At 42.1% G+C, this 18,120-nt stretch overlaps 1 protein-coding gene across 10 annotated transcripts in view; it reads left to right on the plus strand.

Moving 5' to 3' along the window:
• The window catches only part of stxbp5a (syntaxin binding protein 5a (tomosyn)), a 222,771-nt gene that overhangs the window by 2,677 nt on the left and 201,974 nt on the right, over nt 1-18,120 (plus strand). For all 10 annotated transcript variants that reach the window (XM_067989326.1, XM_067989327.1, XM_067989330.1 and 7 more), the window contains exon 2: nt 98-195. In XM_067989326.1, the coding sequence (XP_067845427.1) occupies nt 98-195 (98 nt within the window). The remainder of the gene's footprint in view (nt 1-97; nt 196-18,120) is intronic.

Consider the following 18,120-nt stretch of genomic DNA (forward strand, 5'->3'; position numbering starts at 1 on the left):
TCCTCTTGTATCATGGATTTTGCTGTCACTGTATCCTGTTAATCCCCGTTTTCTCCCTCTTGTACCTGGGCTTTGCTGCTGCTACTTGTGATGTCAGACGGTTCGACATGGATTTCCATATCAGCCTTCAGCCATGGCTTTCGATCCAGTACAGAAAATCTTGGCGATTGGAACCCAGTCCGGATCATTACGACTGTATCCTTTTACCGTTACCAGAGAAAAAGGGATGAGTTCCATCTGCCGCACGCTGTGCCCTTGGCTCCTTGCTCTACCCCACTGGAGGGGCTGGCCAGGCAATCTGTGCCCCCTTGCCTCCTCGGCACGGTGATGGCTTTGAATGGTGCATGGACCGTTAACGTGCTACATCTCTCCTGCTACAGCAATGAAGGTGTGCAGGAAAAATCGTTTTTTGATTTATCAGTCAGTGGAGGTAATGCTTTGCCATTTGGCTTGTCATTGAGTCTGTCAGTTCCGCGCTAAACTGTTGTGTAGCAATTAGCCTGTGACTTACTCGTATTTATTATGGATTCTAATTATCAGACTTTAAGCTGTTGCGTATTGTATGTGTACAAGCTCTGGTAGTTCAGTTCTGTTTGATCACATGTTTTGTGCTTCATTATCTTCCTATCCATCTGACTCGGTACAGCTGCCCCCCTCCGCGGAACATGTGCAGTGTAGCTTGTTATATTTTACAACTGAGTGTGCACTGCAGCATGCTTTGTTTGCCATCTCTCCTCAAAAAAAAAACCCAGAATGATAAAACGTTGCAACTGTGATTGCAGCATTTATTCACAATCTTTCTACTTTATTGCAGTTTTATAGAATGTAATCCAAATGTTCCACTATCTATGCATTTGTCCTTATAGCATGGAGATGGCTTATCATTACCCGTGTTAGTGGAATGATACAGCGCACTCAGCAGTTTTTTATAAATGTAATGTATTTTGGGATTATCGAAACCTTAGTGTACAGTGTGGCTTATACTCATTATCTTTGACAGGTCAGTCCATCTAATATCCTGATTGTCAGATGTAAAATGCATGTGATTGACCATATGTTTTTTTTATTAAAATGGGAGCACATCAGTTTGTGTGTTCCTCGTGTAGTTAAATGGGAACTAGGGGTGTGAGTGCACATGTGGTGAATAGCAGGATCAGCATCAAATAGATTCAGAAGCCCCTTTGTTGCTGCCCGTGTCCTAACTTACACCAAGTCCCGTTCACCTATCACCCCTGCTCTTGCTGACTGACATTCACTCTTGGTCTGGCAATGCCTTGATTTTAAAATTCTCATCCTTGTGTTCAAATCCTCCATGGCCTCGCCCCTCCCTATCTCCTCCATCCCTACAACCCTCCGAGATAGGAACATAGGAACAGGAGTAGGCCATTCAGCCCCTCGTGCCTGCTCCGCCATTTGATAAGATCATGGCTGATCTGTGATCTAACTCCATATACCTGCCTTTGGCCCATATCCCTTAATACCTTTGGTTGCCAAAAAGCTATCTATCTCAAATTTAAATTTAGCAATTGAGCTAGTATCAATTGCTGTTTGCAGAAGAGAGTTCCAAACTTCTACAACCCTTTGTGTGTAGAAATGTTTTCTAATCTCGCTCCTGAAAGGTCTGGCTCTAATTTTTAGACTGTGCCCCCTACTCCTAAAATCCCCAATCAGCGGAAATAGTTTCTCTCTATCCACCCTATCTGTTCCCCTTAATATCTTATAAACTTCGATCAGATCACCCCATAACCTTCGAAACTCTAGAGAATGCAACCCCAATTTGTGTAATCTCTCCTCGTAACTTAACCATTGAAGTCCGGGTATCAAACCTACGCTGCACTCCCTCCAAGGTCAGTATGTCCTTCCGAAGGTGCGGTGCCCAGAACTGCTCACAGTACTCCAGGTGCGGTCTAACCAGGGTTTTGTTTCGCTACAGCATCACTTCTGCCCCCTTGTACTCCAGTCCTCTAGATATAAAGGCCAGCATTCCATTAGCCTTTTTGATTATTTTCTGCACCTGTTCATGACACTTCAATGATCTATGTACCTGAACCCCTAAGTCCCTTTGGACATCCACTGTTTTTAACTTTTTACCATTTAGAAAGTTCTATCCTTTTTTGATCCAAAGTGGATGACCTCATATTTGTCTACATTGAATTCCATTTGCCACAGTTTTGCCCATTCACCTAATCTATCAATATCGCTTTGTAATTTTATGTTTTTATTTACACTGCTTACAATGCCACCAATCTTTGTGTCATCGGCAAACTTAGATATGAGACTTTCTATGCCTTCATCTAAGTCGTTAATAAATATTGTGAATAATTGAGGCTCCAAGACAGATCCCTGCGGGACTGCACTAGTCACATCCTGCCATTGTGAGTACCTTCCCATTATCCCTACTCTCTGTCGCCTTTCGCTCAGCCAACTTCCTAACCAGGTCCGTACTTTTCCCTTAATTCCATGGGCTTCTATCTTAGCTAACAGTCTCTTATGTGGGACCTTATCAAATGCCTTCTGGAAGTCCATATAAATAACATCCATTGACATTCCTCTGATTCTGGCCCCTTGCGCATCCCCAATTTTCATTGCTCCACCATTGATGACCGTGCCTTCAGCTGCCTAGGCCCGAAGTTCTGGAATTCCCTTCCTAAACCTCTCCACCTCTCTCGCCTCCTTTAAGTTACCCCTTAAAACCTTTTGGTCACCTGTCCTAATATCTCATTATGTGGCTCGTTGTCAAAATTTGTCTGATAACCCTTCTGTGAAGCGCCTTGGGAAGTTTTACTACATTAAAGGCGCTATATAAATGCAAGTTGTTGTTTTATTGACAGTTACTGAACTGTCAATTCAGGTGTCCTGATGGGTTGACCAAAATTCACTTATGACACTAAGCACCTTAGCCCCGTCTGCAATCAATATTTGCTCTGTAAGGATTTTCTGAAATTCTTCAGTAATTGAAAAATCCATATCATAGATCTTACCTCTTTTTAATATTTAAAGCTAAAACCATCCCCATTCACGTCATTCAACTTGTCACAAGAAAAAGTCGCAGTTCATTTTGTTCTGATGCTCTTCTCCAAGAGCAACACTGCCCGTAAAAATTCTAATGTCATTTATTCCTTAGAAATTACCAATGTTAAGCAAATTATTCACCCTAGCCTGTCTAAAACTACAATCATTCAGTTTCTTTTGTTTGTCTCCTTTTCTAAATGCTTAGCTCCAAGATAGTTCTACATGACTAATTTTGTTCGCTTAATAATGTAACCTTTTTCAATTTAATTTGTAATTTTTTTTCTACATTCAATGCATGTCTGACGTTTTCTCTATCCTCCTTCATGACCAGTTGACTCCAATTATTTGCTTCTACAGCTTATTCTCTCCCTCTGAACTGTTAAACAAAAATGAAGTGCTCCATTTTTAATCTGGTCCAGGTTCTCCTTTACTCCTCCATGATGTGGCTAAAATAGTTCCACGATGGTTTGGTTTCTATTCTTAAAAGCACTGTGCTCCACACTAATCCAACTGAATTACTCAACTACCTCAGTTAGAAGTGACATAGGTTTAAAATGAACACTAGCTCTTTGATTTGCCATCCCTTCTCTCCTGAAGGTGCTTACCCTCGCTGGGGTTCGGGCCCCAGGGGTGCTGGGGTTCAGGGCCCCTGGGGCGCCAGCCCTCCCCCGTGGGTCGGGGGCACCGAGCTTCAAGGCCCAGGTGCGCTGGCCCTTGCTGAAGTTCTGGGCCCAGGGACACTGGCCCTCTCTGGGGGTCGGGGCTCAAGGATGCTGACCCGCTGCGGGATACAGTTCCAGAGATGGGGGCAGCCTCTGGTATACTTCGAGGTGTTGCTTTTCTGGTGTGAGCATGGATCGCGAATGTTGGCAGGCCATTTGATAGGCCTGTCCTTATGCAAGACAAAACATGCACGTTTCCCAGTAAGTGATTGGATAGCAATCATTAGCAGCCCATGCTGTGTTTTTTTAACCCTTCCTAACCTTGGAACACAGGCCTTAGAGCCGGTGCAACAACGGTTCACTAGATTGATTCCTGAGATCAGAGGGTTGTCCTTTGATGAGAGATTGAGTCGAACGGGCCTATATTCTCCAGAGTTTATTATAAAATTCTTAGAGGGCTTGACAGGGTAGATGCGGAGAGGCTCTAGAACTAGGGGGCATAGTCTCAGGATAAGAGGTGGGCCATTTAGGACTGAGTTGAGGAGGAATTTCTTCACTCAGGGTGGTGAATCTTTGGAATTCTCTACCCTAGAGGGCTGTGGATGCTCAGTCGTTCAGTATATTCAAAGCTGAAATTGATAGATTTTTGGACTGTGAGGGAATTAAGGGATATGGGGATCGGGCAGGAAAGTGGAGATGAGGTCAAAGACCAGCCATGATCTTACTGAATGGCGGTGCAAGTTCGAGGAGCCATATGGCCTACTCCTGCTCTTATTTCTTATGTAGGCCAATTGCACTTCCTCCCTTGTTGTCCTTGGCTAATTCAACACAAACTAGGGATTGACTCGCCACAGACCAGGAAGGTCACCGCAGTCTGTAGTTAGTAACCACATCTCTTTTCCCACTTCAGACTGCCCACAAAGCTGTCACTTTTTAAAATTCAATTTTAATTATAGTGTTGGAATCACAGTGAGAAAATTCAGTTCAGTTGTGGGATAAACTATTAAAATCATCAATTTTCAGAGTGTTAATTGAAGCTGTTTCAGGGACAGAGTGAAACAGGATTATGCAAATTAAAATAACACTCTGTATCACTGCATATGTGGTTTAAATAGACTTTGATATTTTAGGTGCTGATTTAATAGTTGTGGTTGGAGAAATAATAAACCTGATTTGTATGTAAGAGAGGCCTAACTTTTTACATTAGTTATAAAATCCCTTTTATTTTCTTAACTGCTCTATTTTTCCTTCCTCATCCTCTCCTCTCCCCCCCCCCCCCCCCCCCCCCTGACTAACTGCAGATGGGTGGGTGATGTGTTCCTCAGTTTCTGCCAGGTTTGGAGCTGGCCACTAAAATGCACAAGCACCTCAGGGTTGATTCTGTGTCTCTTTTTCTCTTGCTTTCCTTCCTTCCTTTTCTTGCTTTTTTGCTTTCTTCCTGTCTCTTTCCCTCCCCTGTCATGTTGCCATGGTGAGGATTGCACCTACTTCCCATCTGTCCACAATAGTTTAACATTTTTTTTAACAGTAATTGAATGGTGAGTTGGATTGAGTGTGAAATGGCAGCCTAAGTGGGAAGGGTGCATTGTGTTAACCAGGAGAGTTGAGAATAGCCAGATGATTTTGAGTTTGAAAACAAGTCTATGTTAAGGATATTTCGAAATTCTGAGACGTTTACACATACTTGTAGATCAGAACTGTGGTTGCATAAGGGAATGGAAAGTGAAATAGGAGCAGAGGTTTGTGTGTACTAGACTTGGAGCTGAGGAGTTCAGACAGGGCTATTGTGTGGCGAGTGCTGGAATTGGGAGCATAGGGTTTGTATGTTCGGGGATTAGGTACTGTGAAGGGTTCATAGGTGATACATAGCTAGGGACGGGACCAGACAAGGTACATGAAAGCATGTTGGGAAGTGCTGACAGTGGAGAAGATGGAGAGAGCAGACAGGGATTGGGCTACATCAATGATTGGGTTTAAAGGCAAGAACAATTGAATAACATGGGAAATAATGGCATCAAATAGATTCCACGCACCATTAGCATGAATGATTTGAGGAAGAGAAATTTGAAGAACTCAGAACAGCTTCGGGGAACAAAAGAAAAGGGAGCATGTCATCACCTCCCAGCTCTGCGCTTCGCTCCTGAAACTCCCTGTTCGAATCTCTCCAAATGGGCTTCCTGTCATGTCACTGGGACCATCCTAGCCCAAGTCATGAATGTCTTCCTCTGTGACTGTGATGTGTTATCCCTCATTGCCCTCTTCAATCTTTAAGCAGTATTCTAAACAGTTGATCACACTGGCCTTATCCGCCAACTCTCCTCTGTTGTTCAGCTGTATGGGGCTGACGTTGTGTTGTATCTTGATCGAACTAGTGCATCTGCTGCAATAGCTTATCCTCCCTTCCCTGCACCATCACCTTCAGGGTATCTCAAGGATCCATTTCCTCATCTATGTGTTGCTTTTCTTCTGCAAGCAAAGGGTCATCTTCCATATCTATGCTGATTGCACCGAGTTTGACCTCCTATTTCTCTCAACACCATTATCATCCCTCTGCTATCAGACTGTCTGTCTGATATCATCATGAATGAGTTGCAACTTCCTTCAGCTGAACATCAGGAAGATCAAACCCCTTGTTTTCCTGTCACTGACTCCGCCCCCCCCCCTCCTCGCCCACCATCCCAGGCAGCGCAGGACCAATGCACAATCTCTGTGTCCTGTTCGACCTTGAGCGGAGATTCAAGCCCTACATTCTATTAATCACCAAGACCACATATATTCATTTCTGCGGCACACCTCAGCCCCTCGGCTGCTGGAACAGTTATTTGTGCATCTGTCACCTCCAGACTCATTCATTCGACGCTCTCTTTCCTGCTCCTCTTCTTCTATCCTCCATAAATTCCAACCTGTTCAAAACGCAGCCACATGTGTCCTGTCTCACATTAAGTCCCGCTCTCCCTTTACCCTGCCCTCGCTGACCCTTCAGGGCACCCTGTCCCCCCAACCTTGCATTTAAAATCCTCCCTAATAGGTTCAAGGGGCTGAATGACCTACGTCTGTTCCTATGTTCATCCCCGCTATAGCCTCACACCACCCAAATCTGTGTAAACTCCTACATCCCCATGCCCACGTTTGGTTCTCTGCCTCTGGCCTCCTGTGTGTCTCCCCCTCTTTGTTGTCTTAGCCCTACACTCTGGAACTCTCTTCATAACCCCTCTGGCTCTCGATTGCTTTGCCTTCCTTTGAAAACCTCCTTAAAGTCCACCTTTTAACCCTAGGCTTCAGTGCCACTCCTAAACCCTCTTTTCCGGTTTGACATTATGTTCCTCTTGTTGCTACTTTGTAAGTGCCTCTGGACATTTTGTACTTTAAAGGTTCTGTATGTCCTCAAGTTGTTTTGGGGGATCCGTCAATGGTGTGATTTCTGGGTGGCTACTTGTGCTTTAAGACCACGATTGTAAATATTGAAAAGATTGGGGATGGGCTAGTGCTGAGGGGCTGCTTGTATTTGCCAACTTGGCAATTAATGACTTTGGGAAGAGATGCTGAAAGGTAGGATCACCGATATTGCCAGGAAGATGGAGAGTGACTTATTCCTGTGTATCCTGGGTTATTCTTGATCTCTTAAATGAAGTGAATAGAATTATGGAAGTAAATAGAGGTTTGTAGCACAGAAGGAGGTCATTCAACCCATCGAGTCTGTGCCAGCTCTCTGCTAGAGCAATCCAAAACTAATCCCGCTGCCTTGGCCTCTCCGCTTGTTCTGTATCTTCAAATATTCATCCAATTTTCCCTGAAAATATGCTTTGGTCTCTGCCTCAGCCACTCTGTGCAAATCATTCTATGCTCTTAACAACAATTTCTTGCAGAAATAAATTTCTCTTAACCTCTCTCCACACTCTCTTAGTTACAAATTAGTGGCTGCCCAGCTAATCAAGTGGTGTTTGTAAATAGCTGACATGCTCTTTGAGAGTGAATCAAATTGTTGAGGAAAATTGGTTGCAGTTGATCAGGGCAGGATCAGAGAGAACAGATGTTACTGTGGAGGAAGGAAAAGAAATCTTCTTTAAGTTAGAAGTGAAGAGTTCTGTAATTAGATTCTGATCCAGTGGGTATTTCTGGATGGATGAATTACAATGGGTCAATGGCTTTCCTCATCTGTATTTGTCTTGCAGGAGGTGATACAAATTAAATTATAGATTAGCAGGGGTTGAAAAGTGGTCAAGAGGAAGTGAATAACTTAAGTCAGAAATAAATCCGGGGAAAGAGGACTAAAGCATTTAAGACAAAAGTGCCTTTCAAAGAAGTAGTTCAAGACCTACCGCCTTTTAGCACAAAAAGGAAGAACTTGCATTTACATAGCGCCTTTCACTACCCAATGCGTTTACAGCCAATTAAGTACTTTTGAAGTGTAGTCACTGTTGTGATGTAGGGAAAGGCAGTAGCCAGTTTGCACACTGCAAGGTCCCACAAACAGCAGCGTGATAATGACCAGATCATCTGTATTTTAGGTGTTCGTTGAGGGATAAATATTAGCCAGGACACTGGGGAGAACTCCCCTACTCTTCTTCAAAATAGTGCCACGGGATCTTTTATGTCCATCTGAGAGTGCAGATGGGGCCTCGGTTTAACGTCTCATCCAAAAGATGGCACCTCTCAGTGCAGCATTCCTTCAGTACTGCACTGGAGTGTCATATATTGCAGAACTAGGAATATGCTATATATGTGACCTTGTCAACATTGTCAAAATCCCAAAAACAAATATAAAAAAAATGTGAATGTCAGAAGCATTTGGAACAAGATGGTTGAGTTAAAGAAACATTCAGCTGTAAATTATGAAACATCCACTTTCCCCAGTAGAATTCAGTATACAGGAGACAGGTTGTTCAGGAAGGATTCAAAAGAGAGGAGGAAGGCTAGCTTTATATGTGCTCGATAACTTGGGCATTAATTAAACTGATTTAATATCAGAAGGGAAGGCCTGGCTCGAGTTTAAAAAGCAGGTGGAACACGGGTTTAACAATTGGGGCTGGGTGAAGATGATCGTATATTATTTGATGCATGTTATGTACAAGCAATAGTTTAATCATTGGTAACTTCAGTAATGGAAATGGAAACTTGGAAAGCTTTGATAACAGAATCAGCACCAGTAAATGGTATGAGATTTCTTTTAGCTCTGTGTGCTAAGGATCCCACAAGCATTTTGACTGGGTTTTTAAGTGATTGCTGTGGTAACCATAATATAGAAGTGGTGGCAGCTCCGAGGCACTAGTGATTAAATTTAATTTTACCTGGGAATCACAATGTTGAATGTATGTCAGAAAAATAAATGAGATGAATTGTAAGTTAGAGGGAGTTGGGACGTTTTTGTTTTTTGAAAGTGGTGAATTTGAAGACAAAATAGTTGAAACATAAATAAAAATAACTTGCATGTAGTGCATCAATATCCTAGAGGATCTTGAAATCATTGTGGTACAGGCAGTTGATAATATCCAACAACAATTAGTGACTTCAACATTGCTATCAGTGAGGTGCTAACCAAGCTCAAACAACTTAAAACAAAGGCAATGCTAGGAATGGGCGGTATTTATCATAGGGTACTAATGCACACATGGGATGAGATTTATGAAGTGCTGACAACTATCAAGGGAGAGTTGATGAATGAATGGTGGAGAGGTCCTGCTTTATTAGAAACAAGATAATATAACCCATGTTCCAAAAAAAAGTGGCAAAATGGACTCACTAGCCTTACATCAGGTTCGGGTAAAATAATGGAATTCAATATTGGGAGCATTCTTCAGAATTATTTGTCCAGTACCAATTTAATGAACAGCTATTGTGGCTTCTAAAGGACAAGATCTTGCCTAACTGACTTTTTTGGCGAAAGTGACTTCCCAAGTAGACTGTGGGAAGCTTTATAAACTAATAAACTTGCGCTCATCCAAAACTCTGCTGCCGATATCCTAACTCACACCATGTCCTGCTCACCCATCACCCCTGTGCTTGCTGACCTACATTGGCTCCCAGTCCGGCAACACTTTGATTTTAAAATGCTCATCCTTGTGTTCAAACCGCTCCATGGCCTCGCCCCTCCCTATGTCTGTAACCTCCTCCAGCCCTACAACAACAACAACTTGCATTTATGGAGGAGCGCAGAGATTTTGGAGGGTTGTAGGGCTGAAGGAGGTTACAGAGATAGGGAGGGGCAAGGCCATGGAGGGATTTGAAAACATGATGATCGTTTTAAAATCAAGGTGCTCCCGGTCCGGGAGCCAATGTAGGTCAACGAGCGCAGGGGCGATGGGTGATGGATGTCCCGAGATACAACCCTCTGAGATCTCTGTGCTCCTCCAATTCTTGCCTCTTACACGTCCCCGATTGTAATCGATGCACCATTAGTGGCTGTGTCTTGAGCTGCCTAGGCCCTAAGCTCTGGAATTCCCTCCCTGAACCCCTCCACCTCTTTACCTCTCTCCTCCTTTAAGTATCTCCTTAAAACCTACCTCTTAGTCCAAACTTTTGGTTACCTGTCCTAATATTTCACTGTGGCTCGGTGTTAAATTTTGTCTGATAACGCTCCTGTGAAGCGCCTTGGGATGTTTTACTATGTTAAAGGCGCCCTATAAATGTAAGTTGTTCATGATGTAGTATACCTGGACTCTCAAAAAGTATTTGACGTACGTTCCTCAAGAAAGGCTGCCACAGAAGCCCGAATCAGTGGAAATTCAAGGAAAAACTTGGAAAGGGGTAAGAAATTGGCTGAAGGGTAGGGAAGAGCTTTTACATTAAGGAATAATACCAGATTGGGGAATGAAGGAAGGGGAGCTGACAGCTGATTGGGTGGCGTAGTAATGTTTAGGGTGTCCTAGGAATTGGTGCTGGGAACACTACTGTTTCTAATTTCCATCAACAAATTAGTCAAATTCACTGCCGTTATTAACCGGGGTGTTGAGGGGAGGAGAGGGAGGTGATCTTGTAGTAACAAGGGGTGTATAAAATGAGCTGGATAAAATCTTTAACTAGGCAGATCGATGACAGGTGAGACAGGTGAGACAGTGTAGATAAGTGTATTGTAATCTCTAAGTTTGCTGCAGGCTTGTGAATGTTATACTTCTGTCTGTGCTCACTGTCGAAGTTAAACATATGTCTTGCTTCAACCTTTCATGATATTGAAGACCCTATATCATGTCTTCCCTCAATTTCTTTTCGATGAAAATAAGTTTAGCCCCTTGAGTCCTCATAACTGAGTTTCCTAAGCCTTGGATCATCCCTTATGCACTTCTGTGAACCTTTCCAATATATTTAAATCCCTTTTGAAGTAGGGTGACTAAAACTGCACACCGTACTCTAGAACTGACCTTACCATTGATCTGTACATTGTCAACATAACTCGTTCTCACTTGTGCCCTCTAGATGCATTCTGGTACCCAATTTGCCTGATTGATAACTACATCACACTGACCAGGTGCTTTCATGGTTTTCCCTCTATGGTCATTGCTCAGGTACTCTTGGGTAGTGGTCTAAATAGTTCCTAGGATCATTTAGAGGCTAATTGTTTTTCTGGATTGGCAGCCATTTGGATACTTTCCTCATTATCTCAACAACCTCTCCAGGTTATCCCAATGTTAGAAAAAAAAGCAGGAAATATTTTTTCTTGTACACTTTTTTTTAAGATTGTTCAGTTGTGATTTGTTAGTGTTTCATACAAAATGTGACATCTGGTGTGTGTGAAGGATATAGGAGCAGGTAATAACTTTATACAAACTAGTGGATCTCCCATGGTGTTGCTCACAGTTGGAAGATGTGCTGTTTTCTAAGGTCAGGCAAGTAAGACTATGTAATGCACGTTGTATTATGTTACGGAGGAGCTGTAACCCTTTGAGCTGGGGCTTTTGTTTGGTCAGAGAACTTTGCAGATTAGAATATGCTCGTCCATCAACCAGCATTTGCATCTGCAACAAAGTGTAATGTCTGGAGTGTGACATTTGAGCGTGCTAGATGTACTGTTTTTAATACATTAATTAAAATAGATTGACAACTCCCAAATCCTTTTAAGGTTCTGCCAGCGGTGATTAAATTGGATGCTTTCTTGTTAAGCACATGTTTATTGTTACCTGTTCCTTTATGCATCATCCCATGTTAAAATCTATTTACCACATCTTGGCCCACCTATTAAAATTTGTCCAAATGCCCCTGAAGATAATCTTTCTCCTTTTTTACTTGCCCACATAGCTTTGTATCATCACTAAACTTAATATCGCTTCATTTACAATTATTGTGAACAAAGGTTCTTGTGGAAGTGCACTATTTGCTTTCTCTCTGGCAGAATGTTACCAGTTTCAGGTCCACACTAGATACTCTCTCTGGTTCAGTGTCACCGGTCATCTCTTGTACTTCCCATTATCTGGTTGTCTGATAACGTGCCCTGGGGAATATAACACTAAGACCCCTCTTTGTGTGTATTGGATTCTGTGATCTCTCACGTACCCCATGTGCATTTTGCCTATCTTCTGGAAAGCAGATTAATAAACATTCCAGTGAGGCCAATTGTAAACAAACAAACTTTTTAAAAATCAAAATACATCTCTGATGAAAATAACAAGTTTTCAGTGAAATTCTTTCTCTATAATAAATTACGTTAAGTTCACCCTCGATATGGCCCTAACTTCAAGTTCGTATTCCCTGAACTTACTGGCACTAACTTCAGAAAAAAGTTCTCTACTGACTGTTTCACATTCAAACTGCATGCAGACTGTCTTTCCACCACAAGTGAGAGAGCGAGCGAGTCAAGAAGCTCAATCTTTGCCCTCCCCCAATGCTCTGTCGAGGATTGGCTCATTGGTCAACAATCTAAATTACCCCTCCCCACTTGGTGTGGGAGGCATAGGAACATACTGTCTGGCCAGCTAGAACCCCTGTCCTTCATAAATGGAAGCCATTCTAGCGTTACATCCAATTCCTCTGTCAGATGTGATAGTGAATCCCATTGTCTCAAACTGATATGGTATGTGAGAAATGCACGTCTGTTTGCTACTTCGTCTGGTCCTAGCTAATGAATCTAACGTATGAACCAGATGGGAGTTAATCCCTAGCTATGTGAAATTTAACTTAACATCATGATATAAATTAACCTGAAATTCCTCCTAGGCCAAATAGATGATCTCAAACTTGGCACAGATTGTTCTCCATTTATTACCAGCCTCTCTCTTCTGTTTCCAGTCCAATCAATCCAAATAGGCAATATTTGTATTCACCGAGACTCAACCTTCCCCACTAGTCTTGCATGAGGAATCTTGTTGCATGCTTTTTGGAAAGCCAGGTGAATGATATCTACTGAATTACCTCCTCAAAGAATCCCAGTAGGCTTGTAAGGCATGGCATATTACTGCTAAACCACGCTGAATGCATCCTATCATACCTGTGCTCTTGAGCTGATCATTTATAGCAACCCTTAGACTGTCTGCAAATATTTTTCCCGGTGTGAAGTTGGGCTAACTGCAATTACCGTGAGTGTGTCGTTCTCCTATTTTGAATATTCCAACATGGGTATTAATGGAGTTCAGAAAAATATCTGCCAAAGCAACATTAATTTCCTCTTACTTCTTAACAATTCAAGGACTTAGCCCATCTGGCCCGGGAGCCTTATAGACATTTAATCCGATCTTCTGCACAGCACATCCTTCACTAACTTCTGCCTGTGCTACTGTATGTGCTGGCGTTTGTGAAACCTGATGTGAAGAACCCATTCAGTATATCTGCCATATCCTGATCACTTGGAGTAGTTTTACTCAATTTATCCTTCATTGGACTCCCCTGTTCATCAATTGTGCTTTCACCGTTAAGGCAACCTATTTAAATGTTAACATTTTTTTGGGTCCCTCTTGCTGCTTTTGCAATTTCTCTCTTTCAGTTTTCCTTTTTCTGATCTTTGGTTGACTTTTGTATGAATCATGATTCTCACAATTTTTTGTTTCCTTGTATCGTTTATAAAGTATTTCTCCTTTTTTTTTAGGTACCGTCTAATCTTAGTAAGCCACTGCTCTAGGTCCAACTCAGGTTTTCATTTAAAAAAAATGAAATATCCTGTTTTTCCTTATCCTGGTGAATGACTTGAAGTCGATCCATCTTTCTTCTTTTGAGGTCTGGTTTCCTGAATAATTTTCTACAAGACTCCAAAATCGAATCTTAACAATTCTACAATCACCAGATCATGGGCAGTCACCTGTCTCCAGGCCACTAACCAGCTCTGTTGGGTCACCAAGCACCGAACTCAACACAGCCTCGGCTCCAGCTGCCTGCTTCAGGGGTTGTATCAGGAAATCTGTTTGTATCGTTCACCCTTTGTCTTGGATGACCTCCCCCAATCAACCTCCAGTATGTTGAAACCCCTTTAATTAGCACGTGACCATTTTCTGCAGCCTTCTTTAGCAGGTCGAATAGTTCCCTGTCCACCTGCTCACCTTGTGCTGACAGGTGTTAGTCGTTACCATTTAATACTTTGATGCCCTTATCACTCAGATCTTTGTGAACGACTCCATTACAGACCTAAAGAAGAGAGTTTTTATTGATGGTTCTCAGAATCTGAGTTGAGTTAATAAGGGATCTGTTACCATATTGGTAGTGCATTATAGATCACCTAATAGTGGGAAAGAAATCGAGGGCGCAGTGCCAGGCTTGGTTCTGGGTAACAAAGCAGAACACATAAGCCGTCACCTGAAGACAGGTAAACATTTAGGAAGCGTAATCTGATTAGAGTCAAACTGAATATAAGAAAAGAGAAGCATGCAAGATAAACAGGTTGGACTGGCAATGAGCTAATTTCAGTGGGCTGGAAGAGGGCCGAGCCCAGATTAATTGTTTAGAAAATAAAATGGCAGATCAAACAGTGAACCAGCAGTGGGAGAGATTTAAATATGAGATGGACACGGTACAGATTAAATATATTTTGACTAAGTAAAAACAGGGTTTCCATGGTTAGAGCAAAAATTATGTTTAAAGAAAAGAGGCACATGATAAATACAGGGGGATAATACCGAAGAAAATTGAGAATTATAGAAGGGAAGGAAAAAGGGGGGAAACTAGGAAGGCTGTGATGGGAATATGAAAGAAGACTGGTCAACATAACGGGATTTTGTAAGCACTTAAGTAAAAGAATAATCAAAGGAATAGTGGGGCCACTTAGGGACGCATGAGGCCATCTGGTATTAAGTGGCGAGCTGGGGCAGATGCAGCGTGCTGAATGGAATCTGCTGGATAGGATAGGGTCATTTGAGTTGTCGTTGAATGTTGAGTTGGGGAATGGAGTGGAGGAGCAGAGAGATCCAAGGTGGGAGTGCAGGTTTAAAAAAAAAAAGAAAAATGGGAATTTGGGTTTTAAATGTAGGGGCGCTGAATATAAAAGGAGGGCAGTGATGCCGAGTTTGTACAAGTCATTGGTTGGGACAGTTAGAGTAATGTTCAGTTCTGGGCATCCCATTGTAGAAAAATATTAGAGCTATGGAAAGCGTACAGTGAAGATTCACTAGAATGGCACCAGGAAAAAGAGGTTATAGTTATGAAGAAAGGCTGAAAAATTCAGACTTTTTTCACTGGAACAGAGACGGTTAAGGTGGGGAGGGAATCTAATGGGTTTCAAAATTATGAAAGGGTCAACAGAGAAAGACTGCTTCCACTGATTGTAAAATTGGTAACAAGGGGCCACAGAATGAGGATTATTTTTAGAAGAATAAAGGTGAAATAAGGAATGTTTTCAATTATTGGAACATGGAATGCTTTTTCACAATATATTTTTGAGACTGAGATTATAACAATATTGAAAAGGGGATTGGATAATGATTTTAAAAAGCAACATAGAATACTGTGCTGTAATCTCTGATTTCTGTCCAAACGGTTTCAAGGTCATCCCTTCCTGCACCCTTTCTATAGCTGCTGTGTATTATCAATAATGCAGCTCTTCCACCTCTCTCCAGCTCTTGGCCATTCTCTGCCATCAGCTGCGATTCTGAAATTCTAGTGATGTCAGTATTCTCATTAGTCACATCTACCTCTAAACTCTGCTACATTTATTCATATTTATCCAAAACACTAGGGCCGTTTCAAATTTGATGTTTGTCATTTTCTTCTGAACATTATGTTTACTCCTCCCCTTCCGAGTGTAAATTAGGGGTACGGTAGCATTATAGTAAACTGGGTGAAGTAGTCCATAGCACATATCGAAGTTAGTAAAGGATCTGCTGTGCAGAAAATGGAAGGATTATATATTGATGAGGTTCCTGGGCCAGATGGGATAAGTGCTGGGAACAGACAGCATGGTTTGCAGTAACAGGCCATGCTGTACAAACCTACTGCCATTCTTTGAGGAGGTAACTAAGCCAGTGCTTTGGACAATCCAGTAGATGTAGTTTACTTGGATTTTCAAAGGGCGTTGGACAAAGTACCTCATGGGAGAATAGTAAAAAAGGTTAGGGGTTATGGAATAGATGAACCGTGTAGATCAATTGGATTGGCAACGGACGACCGAAGCTGGTGTTGAATGGAAAGTGATCTGTCCAGGAGAAGTCACCAGTGGACCTTCACCGGGGTCCGTTCAGGCACCGTTGCAGTGTATTAATGTTAAATTTGCTGGTGACACAGCTACGTGGGCTGGGAATGAGTCAAAAAGGCATGTGTTGTTTTCAGAGCGTCTTGGTTTAATGACCTGAAATATGGCAGATAAATTTTCATGTGGAAAAATTTACGGCCATATGTATAGAAACAGATAACAGTATTCATGTATATCACAAAATGACTTTATGTCAAGGTGGGCTGATGTGATTGAATTAAGCACAACTCCTATCAAGTGTTCTTTCTCCCCTCCCCCCCCCCCCCCCCCCCCCCCCCCAAAAAAAAGGTGGAACATTAAATCCTAGGGAGGATTGGTCCATCTCTGATTCTCAAAATAAACAAAAAACTAACACAATAAAATTAACAAAACGGTAAAATCAGGGGAATCGAACAAAATATTCCATGTGATGCTCACCAGGGAAGGTTTGACATGAAAAGGTATCCACTGGCAAAGACTGAAGGGGAGAGGATTTGGGAGTGATCTCTGATCTGGTTAGCGGGAACCAGTTACCAGTAAGGCAAACTGGGTATTGGGCTGCATCTAGAGGGCACAGAGTTAAGCATCAGAAGTTATACGAGCGCGGTGCAGATCAGTGGTGAGCATAGCTCTGGAGTATGGTGTAGTTGTTTAAAAAAGGATATATATGCATTAGAAAAGCTTGAGTGTGTGGCCAGGCATGATTCTAGGGGTTAAGAGACTAAGTTAAGAAGAAAATATGAAGCGACAAAAATTTTCTTAGCTGCAGCAAAGGCTGAGATCTCGGTCTTCCCAAAAATCAAAATACAGCAAAGGCTCAAATAAGCAACCTGTTTAACTTGGAGAATGAACACAGGACCAGAGGACATGAGTGCAAAATTTCTGAGATTGAAGGTTCGAGATTAAAAAAGAAAGTTTTCCCCATTGGATTGGAACAGGCTTCCAGAGATGGTGGTTTATTCGGGGTCAACTGATAGAAAGGAAGCTGACCCCGTCGAAGGTTTTGAGGGTTAAAGATTGTAATATCGATGTTTTTTTTTAGTGTTTCTTCAAGTAAATGGGTGATTGTTTTAGTATGGAGTAAAGTAGGTTTGATTGAAGAATGGGTTTTTTGGATAAATTCGCTAATCATTAACTCCCAAGCAGGGAACAGTGCTGGAAGGGAGCACTTTTTGGAGATAGGGCTGAAACATTGAATTATATTAATATGCATTGTCTAGGCTCATGCGTGAAGAATGGCCACACTGGGTGTTGTATCGTAATGTGAGGTGGAGCGTAGGGAAACATGGGGGTCCGATGTGTTGAGGAGAGAAGGTGGAAAATTGGAGTAGGATCACCAAATATTCAAAAGGCAAATGATTAGTAGCTAGAAGAAGTGGAATATGGCCACATGTTTTCCGTGGTGATGGTATATTTGCACACTGATGTATATGGAGAGTACAGCAACTAATATGAGCTATTTGACAAGACAGTCTACGTTTGAACAGAGCTGGATCCAATATCCTCGCAAGGAGGTTAACTAAGAGTTGTTGGAGAGGATTCAAACTAATACGCTAATGGGGAAGGGAGGAAGAGAAGAGTAGGCTGCTTGGCAGGCCAAGTCAGCATCTGGCGTAAAGTGATAAGGAGGTAGAAAGATTGACAGAAGTTCTAGGTAATGAGGTTAGTAGGTGATATAAAAGTAGGGGAACATTTGGGAAGCAGCAATCACAATATATTGAGGTTCAGTAAAAGAATGCAAAAGGAAAAGTCTAGGAAAAGAATACTTGACTGGAAAAAGCAAATTACAGTCTGCTTAGAAAGGTATTGTGCCCAAATTAAATGGAAAGAATAACGACCACAGATTCAATCACAAGGGAAATATTAGGC

The sequence above is a fragment of the Heptranchias perlo genome, chromosome 8 (genome assembly GCF_035084215.1).
Source record: "Heptranchias perlo isolate sHepPer1 chromosome 8, sHepPer1.hap1, whole genome shotgun sequence".
In the NCBI taxonomy this organism is placed as follows: domain Eukaryota; kingdom Metazoa; phylum Chordata; class Chondrichthyes; order Hexanchiformes; family Hexanchidae; genus Heptranchias; species Heptranchias perlo.